General features: G+C 47.2%; 1 protein-coding gene across 4 annotated transcripts in view; it reads right to left on the reverse strand.

Annotated features, from left to right (window-relative positions):
* Positions 1-40: 40 nt before the first annotated feature.
* LOC135978113 (uncharacterized) overlaps positions 41-12,638 on the reverse strand; it is a 78,781-nt gene continuing 66,183 nt past the window's right edge. For all 4 annotated transcript variants that reach the window (XM_065579161.1, XM_065579160.1, XM_065579158.1 and 1 more), the window contains one exon: positions 41-11,636. In XM_065579161.1, the coding sequence (XP_065435233.1) occupies positions 11,512-11,636 (125 nt within the window). In that variant the 3' untranslated portion in view covers positions 41-11,511. The remainder of the gene's footprint in view (positions 11,637-12,638) is intronic.

The following is a 12,638-nucleotide window of genomic DNA, read 5'->3' on the forward strand; positions in this document are numbered from 1 at the left end:
GCGAGTTCATAGCCCACTTGACTGCAGTGGCCTACTCTCTTGGGAACAGCTTCCAACTAATGTACAAGATGGGGTGTTCTTCACCTCCCACAACCTGGGACAAAACAGCTTCTAGACCCACGTCTGATGTATCAATCCATAGCAGGAGATCTTTAGTGAAGTCGGGAATGTACAAAGTGGGTTCTTGGCAAAGCTGGGCCTTCAGGGCTTTAAAAGCCTCTTCACAAGCTTTGGTCCACTGTATTTGCTTTGGGCTATCATTCTTGAGAAGGTCAATGAGAAGTGCCACTATGGTTGAGAAACCCAAAATAAATTGATGGTTGTGCCCCAACAGTCCTAAAAGCCAGCGTACCTGTTTCCTTGAAGAAGGTGTGGGGCACATCTGGAGGACCTGGAGCTTATTGACCAAGGGTTATGCTCTGCCTTTTCTAAGGTGTACCAGAGCTAGATCGTCACCTGGACAATGATGAAACATTTAGTGGGATTTGCTGTCAGGTCGGCCTCCTGGAGAGATCGTAGCACACCCATCATATGTTTTAGGTGGTCCTACCAGTTTCAACTGTAGACTACGATGTTGTCTAGGTACATGGCAGCATATTGGCTATAGAGTTGGAGGATCTAGTCCATTAGCCGCTGGAACATGGCCAGGGTCCCATGTAACCCAAAGGGCATTGTCCGGAACTGAAAGAGCCCAAAGGCAGTGTAAAAAGCTGTGTTTTTCCTGGACTGTGGTGTGAGGGGGATCTGTCAATATCCCTTCATCACATTCAGAGTGGTGATGTACTCTGCTTTCCCTAGGTAGTTGAATAGTTCTTCAATGCAAGGCATTGAGTGCGCATCACATTTTGAGACTCTGTTGACCTTCCAGAATTAATACAAAACCAGGTACTCCCATCAGGCTTGGGGACCAACATTACAGGACTTTTCCAGTCACTGAATGATTCCTTGATTACTCCCAGTTCTAGCACTGATCGGAGTTCTTACTTTGTAGTTTCCCTCAACTTCTGGGGAAGGGGTTGAGGATGTTCTCTGACTTTAAGCACCAGTTCTGTCTGGATGTTATGAGTTAATAAATGGGTCCATCCAGGCTGGGTAGAAAATATGGAAGAGAAGGCACGGATCACCTATTGAGCCTGGGTTCTCCAGTCTGGGGTTAGGTTGTTTCCAATCTTGACCATCCCTGACTTTGAGACCTCAGCAACCTGTAGACCTAATTCAGGTTCAGGTAGGTAGAGGGCTATTAGTAGACTTTCTCGGGTTTTCCACAATTTTAAAAGATTCACATGGCAGATTTGGTGTACCTTTTGCTTGTCTGGTTGTTGGATTTCATAATTCAGCATCCACACTAGCTGCAGCACTTCATAGGACCCTTGCCAGTGGGCTAGGATTTTTGACTTGTAGCTAGGTAATAACAGGAGAAACCCATCACCAGGTTGGAGCTCTCAGAGGTGAGTCCTTCTATTATAGGCTGCTTCCAGTGTGTTCTGGGCATGTAGAAGCTTCTCCCTGGCAAATGAACCCAGGGCATCAAGCGTCTCCCATAGGTCCAGGACTTATTGTGCTGCATCACTGGCCGGAGATGGTTCCTCCCACATTTCTTGAATGAGGCCTAAAATCCCTTGAAGTTGCCTTTCATATAACAATTGAAATGGTGAGAAGTCAGTGGAGGACTGGGGGACTTCTGGTATGGTGAACAGGAGAGGAGGGAGTAACTGTTCCCAGGCAGGAGTGTCAGAAGCTCCCTAAAAGTATGTGGAGGGGCCTACCAGAATCCAGACTGTGGCCCTGACCCTGTTCAGCCTCTTCCAGCTCCCATGCCACCTCTTCCCCTGAGGTCCCACCCCCTTGCCACCTCTTTCCCTGAGGCCCCTCCTGCTCCTACCCCCCCCACCCCATTGCTCCCCTTAATGCAAGAAAAAAGTGAGAGAGCATATCCTTCCCACTTTTAAAAGTGATGGGGGAATGGCCCCTTGGCTGCCTCTGTTCTGGTGCCCCTGGGCCCAGTGCTGGATATCTGTAAGGGCAAATTTTCATAGCATTGTCTTTAGTGTTCCATTGAAATCTTTCCACCAGCCATATTTTTGGGGGTGGAGAACAGAGGTCCTGAGAACCTTGATTTTCCACAACTGGCACAGTTGCTTAATCCTCTGGGACATACAGTTCGTTCCCTGATCAGTTAAGATTTCCAGTGGCACCCCGAGCTGAGCAGTGATTTTCACAAGTTCAGCAGCCACTGTGCATTCATAATGGTACTGCGTACCTGGTTGTTTAGCCTACTATGACAAAAATGAACCAGTAGCCTGCTGCACAGTTCTCCAGGGGCCCAACCATGTACACTGCTTCATGGAGACAGGGTTCAGTGGTAGCCATGTTAGTCTGTATCAGCAAAAAATATGAGGGGTCCTTGTGGCACCTTAGAGACTAACAAATTTATTTGGGCATAAGCTTTCATGGGTTAGAACCCACTTCATCAGATGTATGAAGTAAAAGATACAGGAGCAGGTATAAATACATAAAAGGATGGGGGTTGCTTTACCAAGTCTTAGGTCAGTCTAACAAGATAAATCAATTAACAGCAGGATACTAAGGGAGGAAAAATAACTTCTGAAGTGGTAAGAGAGTGGCCCATTACAGACAGTTGACAAGAAGGTGTGAGTAACAGTAGGGAGAAATTAGTATTGGGGAAGTTAATTTTAGGTTTTATAATGACCTAACCACTCCCAGTCTTTATTCAGGCCTAATCTGATGATATCTAGTTTGCAAATTAATTCCAGTTCTGCAGCTTCATGTTGAAGTCTGTTTTTGAAGTTTTTGTTGTTGAAGAATTGTCACTTTGAGGTCTGTTATTGAGTGACCAGAGAGATTGAAGTGTTCTCCTACTGGTTTTTGAATGTTATGATTCCTGATGTCAGATTTGTGTCCATTTATTCTTTGCATAGCGACTGTCTGGTTTGGCCAATGTACATGGCAGAGGGGCATTGCTGGCACATGATGGCATATATCACATTGGTAGATGTGCAGCTGAACGAGCCCCGGATGGTGTGGCTGATGTGGTTAGGTCCTGTGATGGTGTCCCTTGAATAGATATGTGGACAAAGTTGGCACCGGGGTTTGTAGCAGGGTTTGGTCCCTGGGTTAGTGTTTTTGCTGTGTGGTGTATAGTTGCTAGTGAGTATTTGCTTCACATTGGGGGGCTGTCTGTAAGTGAGGACTGGCCTGTCTCCCAAAGTCTGTGAGATTGTCCTTCAGGGTAGATTGTAGATCGTTGATGATGCACTGGAGAGGTTTTAGTTGGGAGCTGTAGGTGACAGCTAGTGGTGTTCTGTTACTTTCTTTGTTGGGCCTGTTTTGTAGTAGGTGACCATCCATGGTGGTAGTAGGGTGTCAGCATTCTTATTCTCAAAGAGGTCATCCTAGTTGCTGTATCTGGGGGGCAGTACTGAAGTCAACTCTGGTGGTCCCCTCTGACCTACGGCCAGGATCTGGGGAGGTGTGTTGGTTCTGGGATTCATCAGATAGTGAGTGTAGGCAGACTTGCTGGCAGAAATTGGAGCAGAATCTCACCTGGTGCTATACCAAAGGACGTGTGGATCATGAGCCACCAGCCAAAAAAAAAAATGCCAATGATTATGGGGAAGTGTGGTGAGAAGCTCATTCCAAACTGAAGGACTTCCCATTTATCCCAAATGGTAACTTCCAGAGGTGTGATCTCCTGTGTCATTGGCCCCCGATGACAGGAGTGAGTCATTTATAGTTTCCACTAGGTGATGGACAGTATAGGTTGAACTGGAATCCCCCAGCTAGGACTGTATCAGCATCTTTGAAGTTGTCTGCTGCCCTGGAATCCACCAGTGCCACTGTGGCTGAATTTGGTGAGGTTCCCCTGGAACATAGAGGCAGACCTGGACCTTAAGGTGCGGAGAGTGCTCACCATGTGTGGGGCATGCCTCAGTGAGGGGAAGGAGGGCATTATCTCAGGGTTCACCCAGGCTAACCCAACAAAGGACTGGGCATGGTCATTTCCCAAATTGAGTCATGCTAGAGCTGGTGATGGGCACTTGTCAAGAATATGGCCAGATCCTCCACAGTAGAAATACAGCCCATGGCCGAGAGGGCACTCTTATTCCTCAGGGGTTTCATGTCATTCAGAGCTACTCAGCTGTATGGGTTCGGGGTCCAGGTTGGATCCAGGTGTCAAGGGGCACCGGCCAGTTAGTAACTCAGACCCCTGCCTTTCCTCATATTGTTCACTGAGCCTATTCTTGATGCATATGATGAGGTCAACAAAGGCATCTAAGTTGGTCAGGGCCTCCACACGAGCTAGTTCATCCTTGACCTCCTCACATAGGCCTCACCAGAACTAATAGAGCTGGGCCTCCTTGTTCCACTTAGTGTTGGAGACTAGTCTCTGGAAGTGGACGGCATAGTAGGAGACCAGCATCTGCACATGCTGGAGTTTGTGCAGAGCCATCTCTGCTGAGTGGGCACAGTGGGGATCATCAAATATGGCAGTAAATCCCTGCACGAAGGCATCCCAGTTCAATACTGTCGGGGTCACTTGTTTGAGTAGATGCAAGGCCCATTCCAGGGCATCTCCCATCAGGAGATTAATAACAAGACCTACTTTTGCTTGGTCAATGGGTAGGACCGCGGGACACGGGACTTAGTTGCCATCTCTCTTCCAGGGAACCGAACTGCTCAATAGGCAATAAGTGATTCTTGTGAAGAGTTCTGACATCTCTCCTTCCTTCTTCTCTCCAGAGCTGACATACAGGAATCCCAGGTCATTTCTGAACAACCTGATAGAGTTCTGAATTCCTTCTGTATGCCAGCTTGTTCTTCCCTTTTACTCCCAAGTTTCTTATCCAAAACCCAATCACCTGGAAGTAGTACATGTTCCCTTATGCACCAGTCATGTGAGGTCTTATTCTGAGTTGCGGTCTCTGCTGCTGCATCCATACAGAGATGACAGAAGTTCTCCAGTTGTTGCTTTAATTTCTTTACATATTGAAGTTATGTCTCAGAGCCACCTCCACCTAGAGTCACTCCCAAAGAAATGTCCACAGGAAGTCTCACTTCCCCCCACAAACATTAGATAATAAGGGGAGAATCCAGTAGCATTGTGTGACAGGTTGGGTCACATAAACTTTCTCAAGACTGTCACTAGATGTACTGGATACCACTGAGAACAACCCCCCCCCCCCCCGCTTCCAGAAAAAGCTTCCCTCCACTCCATCTTGCTAAGCTAGACACACCAGTCTGCTCCAGCACAGCCCAAGAGGTTGGGCTAGGGCCCCCTGCAGTTCACAGAAACTAAGATTCATTTAGCCCAGGGGCTTCTCAGTTTATAGGGACTTTCCCAGCACCCAGTATTCAGTCTTTCTGGGAGCCTAGACCCTGAATATATCCGTTTTACTCTGTATAAAGCTTACACAGGATAAACTCATAAATTGTCTGCCCTCTATAACACTGATAGAGAGAGATGCACAGCTCATTGCTCCCCCAGGTATAATTGCTTACTCTGGGTTAATTAATAAACAAAAGTGATTTTATTAAGTATAAAAAGTAGGATTTAAGGGGTTTCAAGTAATAACAGACAGAATAAAGTAAATTACCAAGCAAAATAAAACAAAACATGCAAGTTTAAGCCTAACACATTAAGAAACTGATTGCAGATGAAATCTCACCCTCAGATGTTCCAATAAACTTCTTTCACAGACTGGTCTCCTTCCTAGTCTGGGCCAAATCTTTTCCCTTGGCCCAATCCTTGTTAGTCCACCTCAGGTGTTAACTAGAGGATTTCTTCATAACTGACAGCCAAAGACCCCTAATGGAGAGGCTTCCAGTACAGTTTATATTCTCTCTCTTGTGGGCGGACACCCCTTTGTTCTTCTGTGCAAAATCACAGCAACAAGATGGAGTTTGTAGCCACTTGGGGAAGTCACATATCCATGAACGATTCAGCTTTTTGCAGGCCGAAGCCATTTTTCACATGTTACCTTGAACATTCCCAGGAAGGCTCCTCATATATGGATTGGAGTCTACCAAGGTCCAGTGTCAGTTAAGTGTTTCTTGATTGGGCACTTAATCTGAAGTGTCCCTTCACAATAAGTTGGCCAAATGCTTCACTGGTGCTACTTAGAATCAAACACATTGAGATAGAAGTACATAGCCAACATTCATAAAGCATATTCCAGTTATGTCATATTTATACTCATAAGCATATCGAGTGCAACATAACGTGCCATCGCTGGTAATTAGTAATGATGGTCAATGATGGGATATTAAAAGTTACTACAGAGAACATTTTCCGGAGGGTCTGGCTGGAGAATCTTGACCGCATGCTCGGGGTTCAGCTGATCGCCATATTTGGGGTCGGGAAGGAATTTTCCTCCAGGGGAGATTGGCAGAGGCCCTGGAGGTTTTTCGCCTTCCTCCGCAGCATGAGGCAGGGGTTGCTGGCTGGAGGATTCTCTGTGACTTGAAGTCTTTAAATCATGATTTGGGGACTTCAACAGCTGAGTCAAGGGAGAGAATTATTCCAGGAGTGGGTGGGTCAGCTTTTGTGGCCTGCATCATGCGGGAGGTCAGACTAGATGATCATAATGGTCCCTTCTGACCTTAAAGTTTATGAGTCTATGAGTCTATCACACATTGTTCCTGGTACAATTATAAGCATGTAATAGTTGTCAAATATGTTGGCTCCATTTGTGCTTTTGTATCGATCTGAGAGTCCCATGCATGTTCAAAAGCATCCTATTGAAATGTTTAATCCTAAAAACTCTAGTGTATAAACTGGATAGTTCTTCTCTGATGATGCTAGACCCTACCAGCATAGTCAACTAGCCTTCATCCATCTGGATATTCTTGGTAGAAGACTCCTCCAAGTCCTTCCATGCTAGCATCAATGTTTAGTAGTAGATATGTTTTTTTAGTATCAGCAAAAGCTAATAAAGAAGCATGTGTCAGTGCATCTATTAACATCAGAAAACCATTCTCACAGTCTCCACAGCGTTCTTTGACTCTATAGTAGTTGGCATCTGGATGCAGAGCCTGACATTTTCCTATGTGGGGACTATACCTTTGTGAGTTCACTGAAGACAAAGAGCAGAATAGCCCTCACCAAATGGCCTATAATATTTGCAGACCCCCAAGAAACTACAGTTCTTTTAAGGTATTGGGTCTTGGTCATGTCCTCAAGGCTTCCAGCTTGTCTGGATTTGCAGCAACTCCATCTTGAGAGATGATATGCCCCACATACTTTATTTTTCCTGACAGAACTAGCCATTTTTGTAGAGAGAGTTTCAACCCTTGTTCCTGTAGGTAGGAAGTCCTACACTTTCAACAACCTTTCTTCGTGCTCTTCCAAAGTGTGACTGAACACTATCAAGTCCAGGACTTCCAGAAGGTTCATGTCCCCAACCATCCTCTACATTAATCTCTGGAATGGGGCTGGAGCCCCAGATATTCCATGGGGCATTCTCAGAAATTTGTAGAATCTGAGTGGACAGAAGAAGGCTGTCTTTTCCATGTCAGCTGGTCCCATGGGTATCTGATAGTATCCGCTTCTCAGATCCAAAAAATGGAAAACCAACAGCTTCCTGTTAGGCAGTCTAAGGCATCATCCACTCTTGGGGTGGGATACTGGACAGGGATTGTACATCTATTCAAAGTACAATAATCTACACACATGTGTATGTAACCCTTCTGCCCATCTAAGTTGGCAGCAACAAGGGCCGGGTTCTGTATCTAGGGGTTCCGTTTCAATAATGCAATGCAAAACCAGCTCGAGCCCCCACCCAGTGACCTGGGACAATTACATACCACCCCCTAGGTGCCTCTAAGAGGCAATACTTCCCCTCTCACAAGCACGGAGTCTGACTGTAGCAGAAAATGTTTAATAACATGAGGTAAACGACATCAGCATTAAATTGGAAAAACATCACAAACAGGATTCATAACACAAACCATGAGCAAAAAAACCCCCACCCCAGCAAATTGGGCTGTGTCCTTTCCCTTTGGTTCTTGAATCCAGCAACCCAAAAATCACCCAGAGTCCCCAAAGTCCAACACCCCCAAAGTCTCTTGGGTCCAGTAACCACCCAAAGTCCCAAAAGTCCAACAACCCCCAAAGTCTCTGTCCCTGGTCAGTGCAGCCCCAGAGTAAAAGGGGGGGCACACAGGGTGTTAAGGGGCACCTTACGTGATCCGAGGCCAGCCATCTCTCCGTGGGGTTACGCCACAGCCTTCACCACAAGCCAGTCCACTTCCTACCATCCCACAAACCACTCCGCTCTTAAGCTGCTCTGCTCCGCGACCTGTGAGCCGCTCCAGCAGTCCCCGCAAACAGCTCCGCTCGCCGTTCCTTGGGCCACTCCAACCACCCCCTCCAGAGCCCCAGGGCCTTTAAATCTTGAGAGGCCCCCTTCTTCCCATTGAGGCCACGCCTCTTCTGGTTGAGGTCACACCCCCGCTCAGGATTCCGGCACACCAGTAAGTACTTTAAGTTACTTTCACCCCTGGATTGCTTGTAACGTGATATTTGATGAGATCCTGAAGTATATATTGACCTGGGGTGAGTGTCTGGCTCTTTAGAGTTGGAAGAACTTAATATGTGTGATTTCTGGTTTTAAAAATCATTCAGCACATAAATTCAGTTTGTCTGGGTGGCAAGCCAGGGGCTGGATTGTCTAAAGATAGACTATTTGTGAATCCATGTTAAGCTACTGTAGCAATAAAGGAGTACACACTGATTGCTGCTTAGGCTAAATCTAATTATAGAATATGCCACCAGGAGGGTGCAACTGCCCTGTTTTTTAACAGCCTGACCTGAGTTTGACGTTTTCAGCTGTGACCCATATCATGCACTGTGACATCACATATTCGACATAATATACAAACTAGTAGTTTGTGCAGAAAAAAAATTAAAAGCGACTGCAGAAAAAAACAAAAAAAACCCATTCAATATATTCCCTAGCTACAGACTAATCCACCTTTGCTCTGGCTTTCCTCGTGTTATTACAGAATATTATTCCTTCACCTCTCTCATTCTCAGTCATCCTAAAGCCCTCTCTCCTGCTACCAGTGCCGGTTCCAGCATTTTTGCGATGGGCGGCAGCAATTCGGGAAAAAAAGAAAAAAAACGCGATCACGATGAGCGGCGGCAATTCAGGAAAAAAAAAAAGCCGTGATCGGCAGCAGCAATTCGGCGGCAGGTCCTTCGCTGAGAGAGGGAGTGAGGGACCTGCCACCACCGAATTTCCGTATGTGCCGCCCCTCTCTGTTGGCCATTAAGCTGGTGCCTGGAGCCGGCCCTGTCTGCTACACACACACATTTACGCAACCATTCTTTATTCAGTTGAAATAACGATAGTTGCAGTATCGTGTTGTACTAATAAATAAAAACCAGTTACGGTGAATAGCAGTAACATAATTTAAATAAATCAATAATAAAAGTTGTTAATTATGTCTACTTTATTATTAGGGAAAATTGTTAATGGAAATCAACAAATTATACTTTGCCAAGGACTGAATGAATGTAACCAACATAAAAAAAAAAGGTTTTTTTTCTTGTACCTGGTAAATTTTATAGTTCTTGTCTGTGGGTTTTATCATCTATCTCTGTGTCTGTATCCTTTTTCTCACCAGCCGGCTCATTCTCATTTACACCAGATTTAGAAAAATACGACCACAGTGTTTTTCTATCACTTCTAATAGTGGGGATGCTAAAATCCAGCCCTCTTACACCTCTCCCCCCGCCTCCCCCATCGCTGGTGCCGGGAGAAGGGACTTGTCTCCGGGAGGAGGAGACCCGAATGGGGTAAAGAGGCTGAGGCTGGGGCAACAGTTGGGGCTAGCACAGGGCCAGGAGTGGAGCCCCGGGTGTGGGTGCCATCTTTGGCCTTGGGCGTGGGGCCATCAGCGAAGACCTGGGCATGGACCCAAAATCCAGGACCCCACGTTTGGGACCAGGAGTAGAGCTGTGCATAAAATTTCGCAGGGCTGCAGCACCCCCCACACCCATAATTCCTGCACCAATGTCCAACCATAACTTCCCCTGACCTTGTGACATTTTATAAAACACTAATTACGCTTATCACCTCAACAATAACTGATGGCCACTGTGCAAAGTGTTGATGCTAATGTGTCCCACAAGCAGCAGCACAATGCTCCAGGGATGTTCCTCTGGAAGCTTAATGATGTGTGAGGGCCTGGGAGACTTGGGCCTGCGTGAGCAGCTGGAGATGGTGGAATAAGCCTGTCGGACGGCTGAGGCAGGGCTCCAAAAACATGCCAGCAGCAGGAAGATCTGTCCTGAAAGCTAAAAGACTCTGAAGAAAGATGAGAGCGGCTGGTGGGACATCTTCGGGCAGCACAGGTTAGAGAACCCCCCTTCCCACATGTATGGGATTTTGAGGGGGGGGATATAGCAGGACAGTAACCCCACTCCCTGAAGGGTTAAAACAGCCCTTGGAGAGGGCCGTGGTTGGGGAAACCTGGGCTGATCGGGGATGTAACCACAGCTGGGCTGCGCCCCAATCAGGCTGCAGCTGGCCCTATAAAAGGGCTGTGAACTAGACGCTCAGTAGACTCTCTCTCTAGCTTTGAGAGGGAGGAACCTGGCTGCAGGGAGCTGAGGGAAGGTACCTGGAGTGGAGCAGGGCTGGGGGAAGGCCAAGGGAGTTGGGTAGCTCTGGCCTGGAAATGCCCCAGGCTGTGGCCTAGTGGAAGTCTAAACAGGTAATAGAGTTCCAGGGGACAGCGGAGGCAGCAGGTCCAAATCCAACCTTGCCTATGATGAGTGGCATATACTGCAGTCCGCCCCAGAGAGCGGGGGCTAGTTGGTGACTGGCAGTAGCTTACGATTGAGGCGAGGTGGGCATGCGGATCCTGCTCCCGCTGTTATGACTGCAGCTCTTGTGGGACATGCGGAATCCTAGGGCATTCTGAAGCAGTACTAGCATACCGTGGGTCCTGAGAACCAACGGACATAACAGTGGGAAGAAGACAATAATTCATCAACAATGTGGGAGTGAGTGGGAGTGGGTATTGCGGGGGCAATAAAGGAGTGGGATTAAATAAATAGAAATCCCATTCTGCAGACTACATGAATGCCCAGCTTTGAAGGCAGAGTCACCACCAGCAGCAGCACAGAAGTAAGGGTGGTTTGGTATGGTATTGTCATCCTTACTTCTGCGCCACTGCTGGCAACAGCTCTGCCTTCAGAGCTGGGTGGCTGAAAAGCAGTGGCTGTTGGAAGGGTGCTCAGCTCTGAAGGCAGCACCATTGCCAGCAGGAACACAGAAGAGAGGGAGCCACCAGTATGATATGATATGGTAACATGACCCACAGGATCCCGATCCTGCTGCAGGCCTTTACCTCCTTCCCTTTTTTCTCTGTCCATTTTTCCACCTCCTTTGGCTTTGCACCCTGGGCAGCTGCCCCCTCAACCAACCCTGGTTACAGCCCTGATGGATACAACTGTGTTGAGAATTGTAAGAAAAACATATTTCAGAGAAAAAAATAGAGATATTTTCTTGTACCTAATACATTTTCTGGTTCTTTTCCATGGGTTATATCATCCATCTTTCTTTCCACTTCCTTTTTCTCACCAGAAGGCCCATTCTCACTTGCACCTGATTTAGAAAAAGATGACCACACTGTTGCTCTATCACTTTTAATAGTGGGGGTGCTGAAAGCGAGCCCTCTTACCCCTCTCCACCCCTTCCCCCACAGCCAGTATCCCAAGCAGGGCCTTGTCTCTGGGTGGGGGAGACCTGGACCGGGTAAGGAGATTGAGGCTGGGGCCGTTGTTAGGGCCGGCTCAGGGACAGGAGCGGAGCCTGGATGTGGATGATGGATTTGACCATGGGCGTGGGGCCATAAGCGAAGGCCTGGGCACGGACCCAACATCCAGGAGCCCATTATCGGGGTCAGGAGAAGAGCCGTGGGTAAAACTTCATGGCGCTGAAGCACCCCCCACACCCATTGTTCCTGCACCTATTTACGATCATATCTTCTTCTGACGTTGTGAGATTAACTCAAACACTAATTATGCTGATCACGTCAACAATATCTGATGGTCATTGTGTGAAGTGTTGACGGTAATGTGTCACACAAGCAGCAGCACAATGCTCCAGGGAGATTCCTCTGGTAGCTTAATCATGTGTGAGTGGAGGCAAAGTACTGAGCTACTGCTGTTTGAATCTCTGATGCTCATGAAAGAGCTTTCAAAATGGATACCAGTGCAATAACCAGGCATTTTAGCACCCGAGGTGAGAGATGATATTTGTGCCCCCTGCTAGAGCCCTGCATAGGATTATATTTTTATTCCACCTCCCCTCCTGCCCCACAATACCCACTCTCATTCCACCCATTCCAGCATCCTTTGTTGAATCTTTATCCTGCTGCCACTGTTATGGCTGCTGGTCTTATAGGATAGCTAGAATCAGAGCAAGTCCTGCAGCGGTACTAGCATAACCTGGGTCCTGCAGAAACAATGGCCATAATAGTGGAAAGACGACAATAAGTCATCAACAATGTGGGAGTGAGTGGGAGTGGGTATTGTGGGGGCGATACAGGAGTGGGATTAAACAAATAAAAATCCCATGCTGCAGACTACATGAATGCCCAGCTTT

This window comes from Chrysemys picta, unplaced genomic scaffold (genome assembly GCF_011386835.1).
Source record: "Chrysemys picta bellii isolate R12L10 unplaced genomic scaffold, ASM1138683v2 scaf124, whole genome shotgun sequence".
NCBI lineage: Eukaryota > Metazoa > Chordata > Testudines > Emydidae > Chrysemys > Chrysemys picta.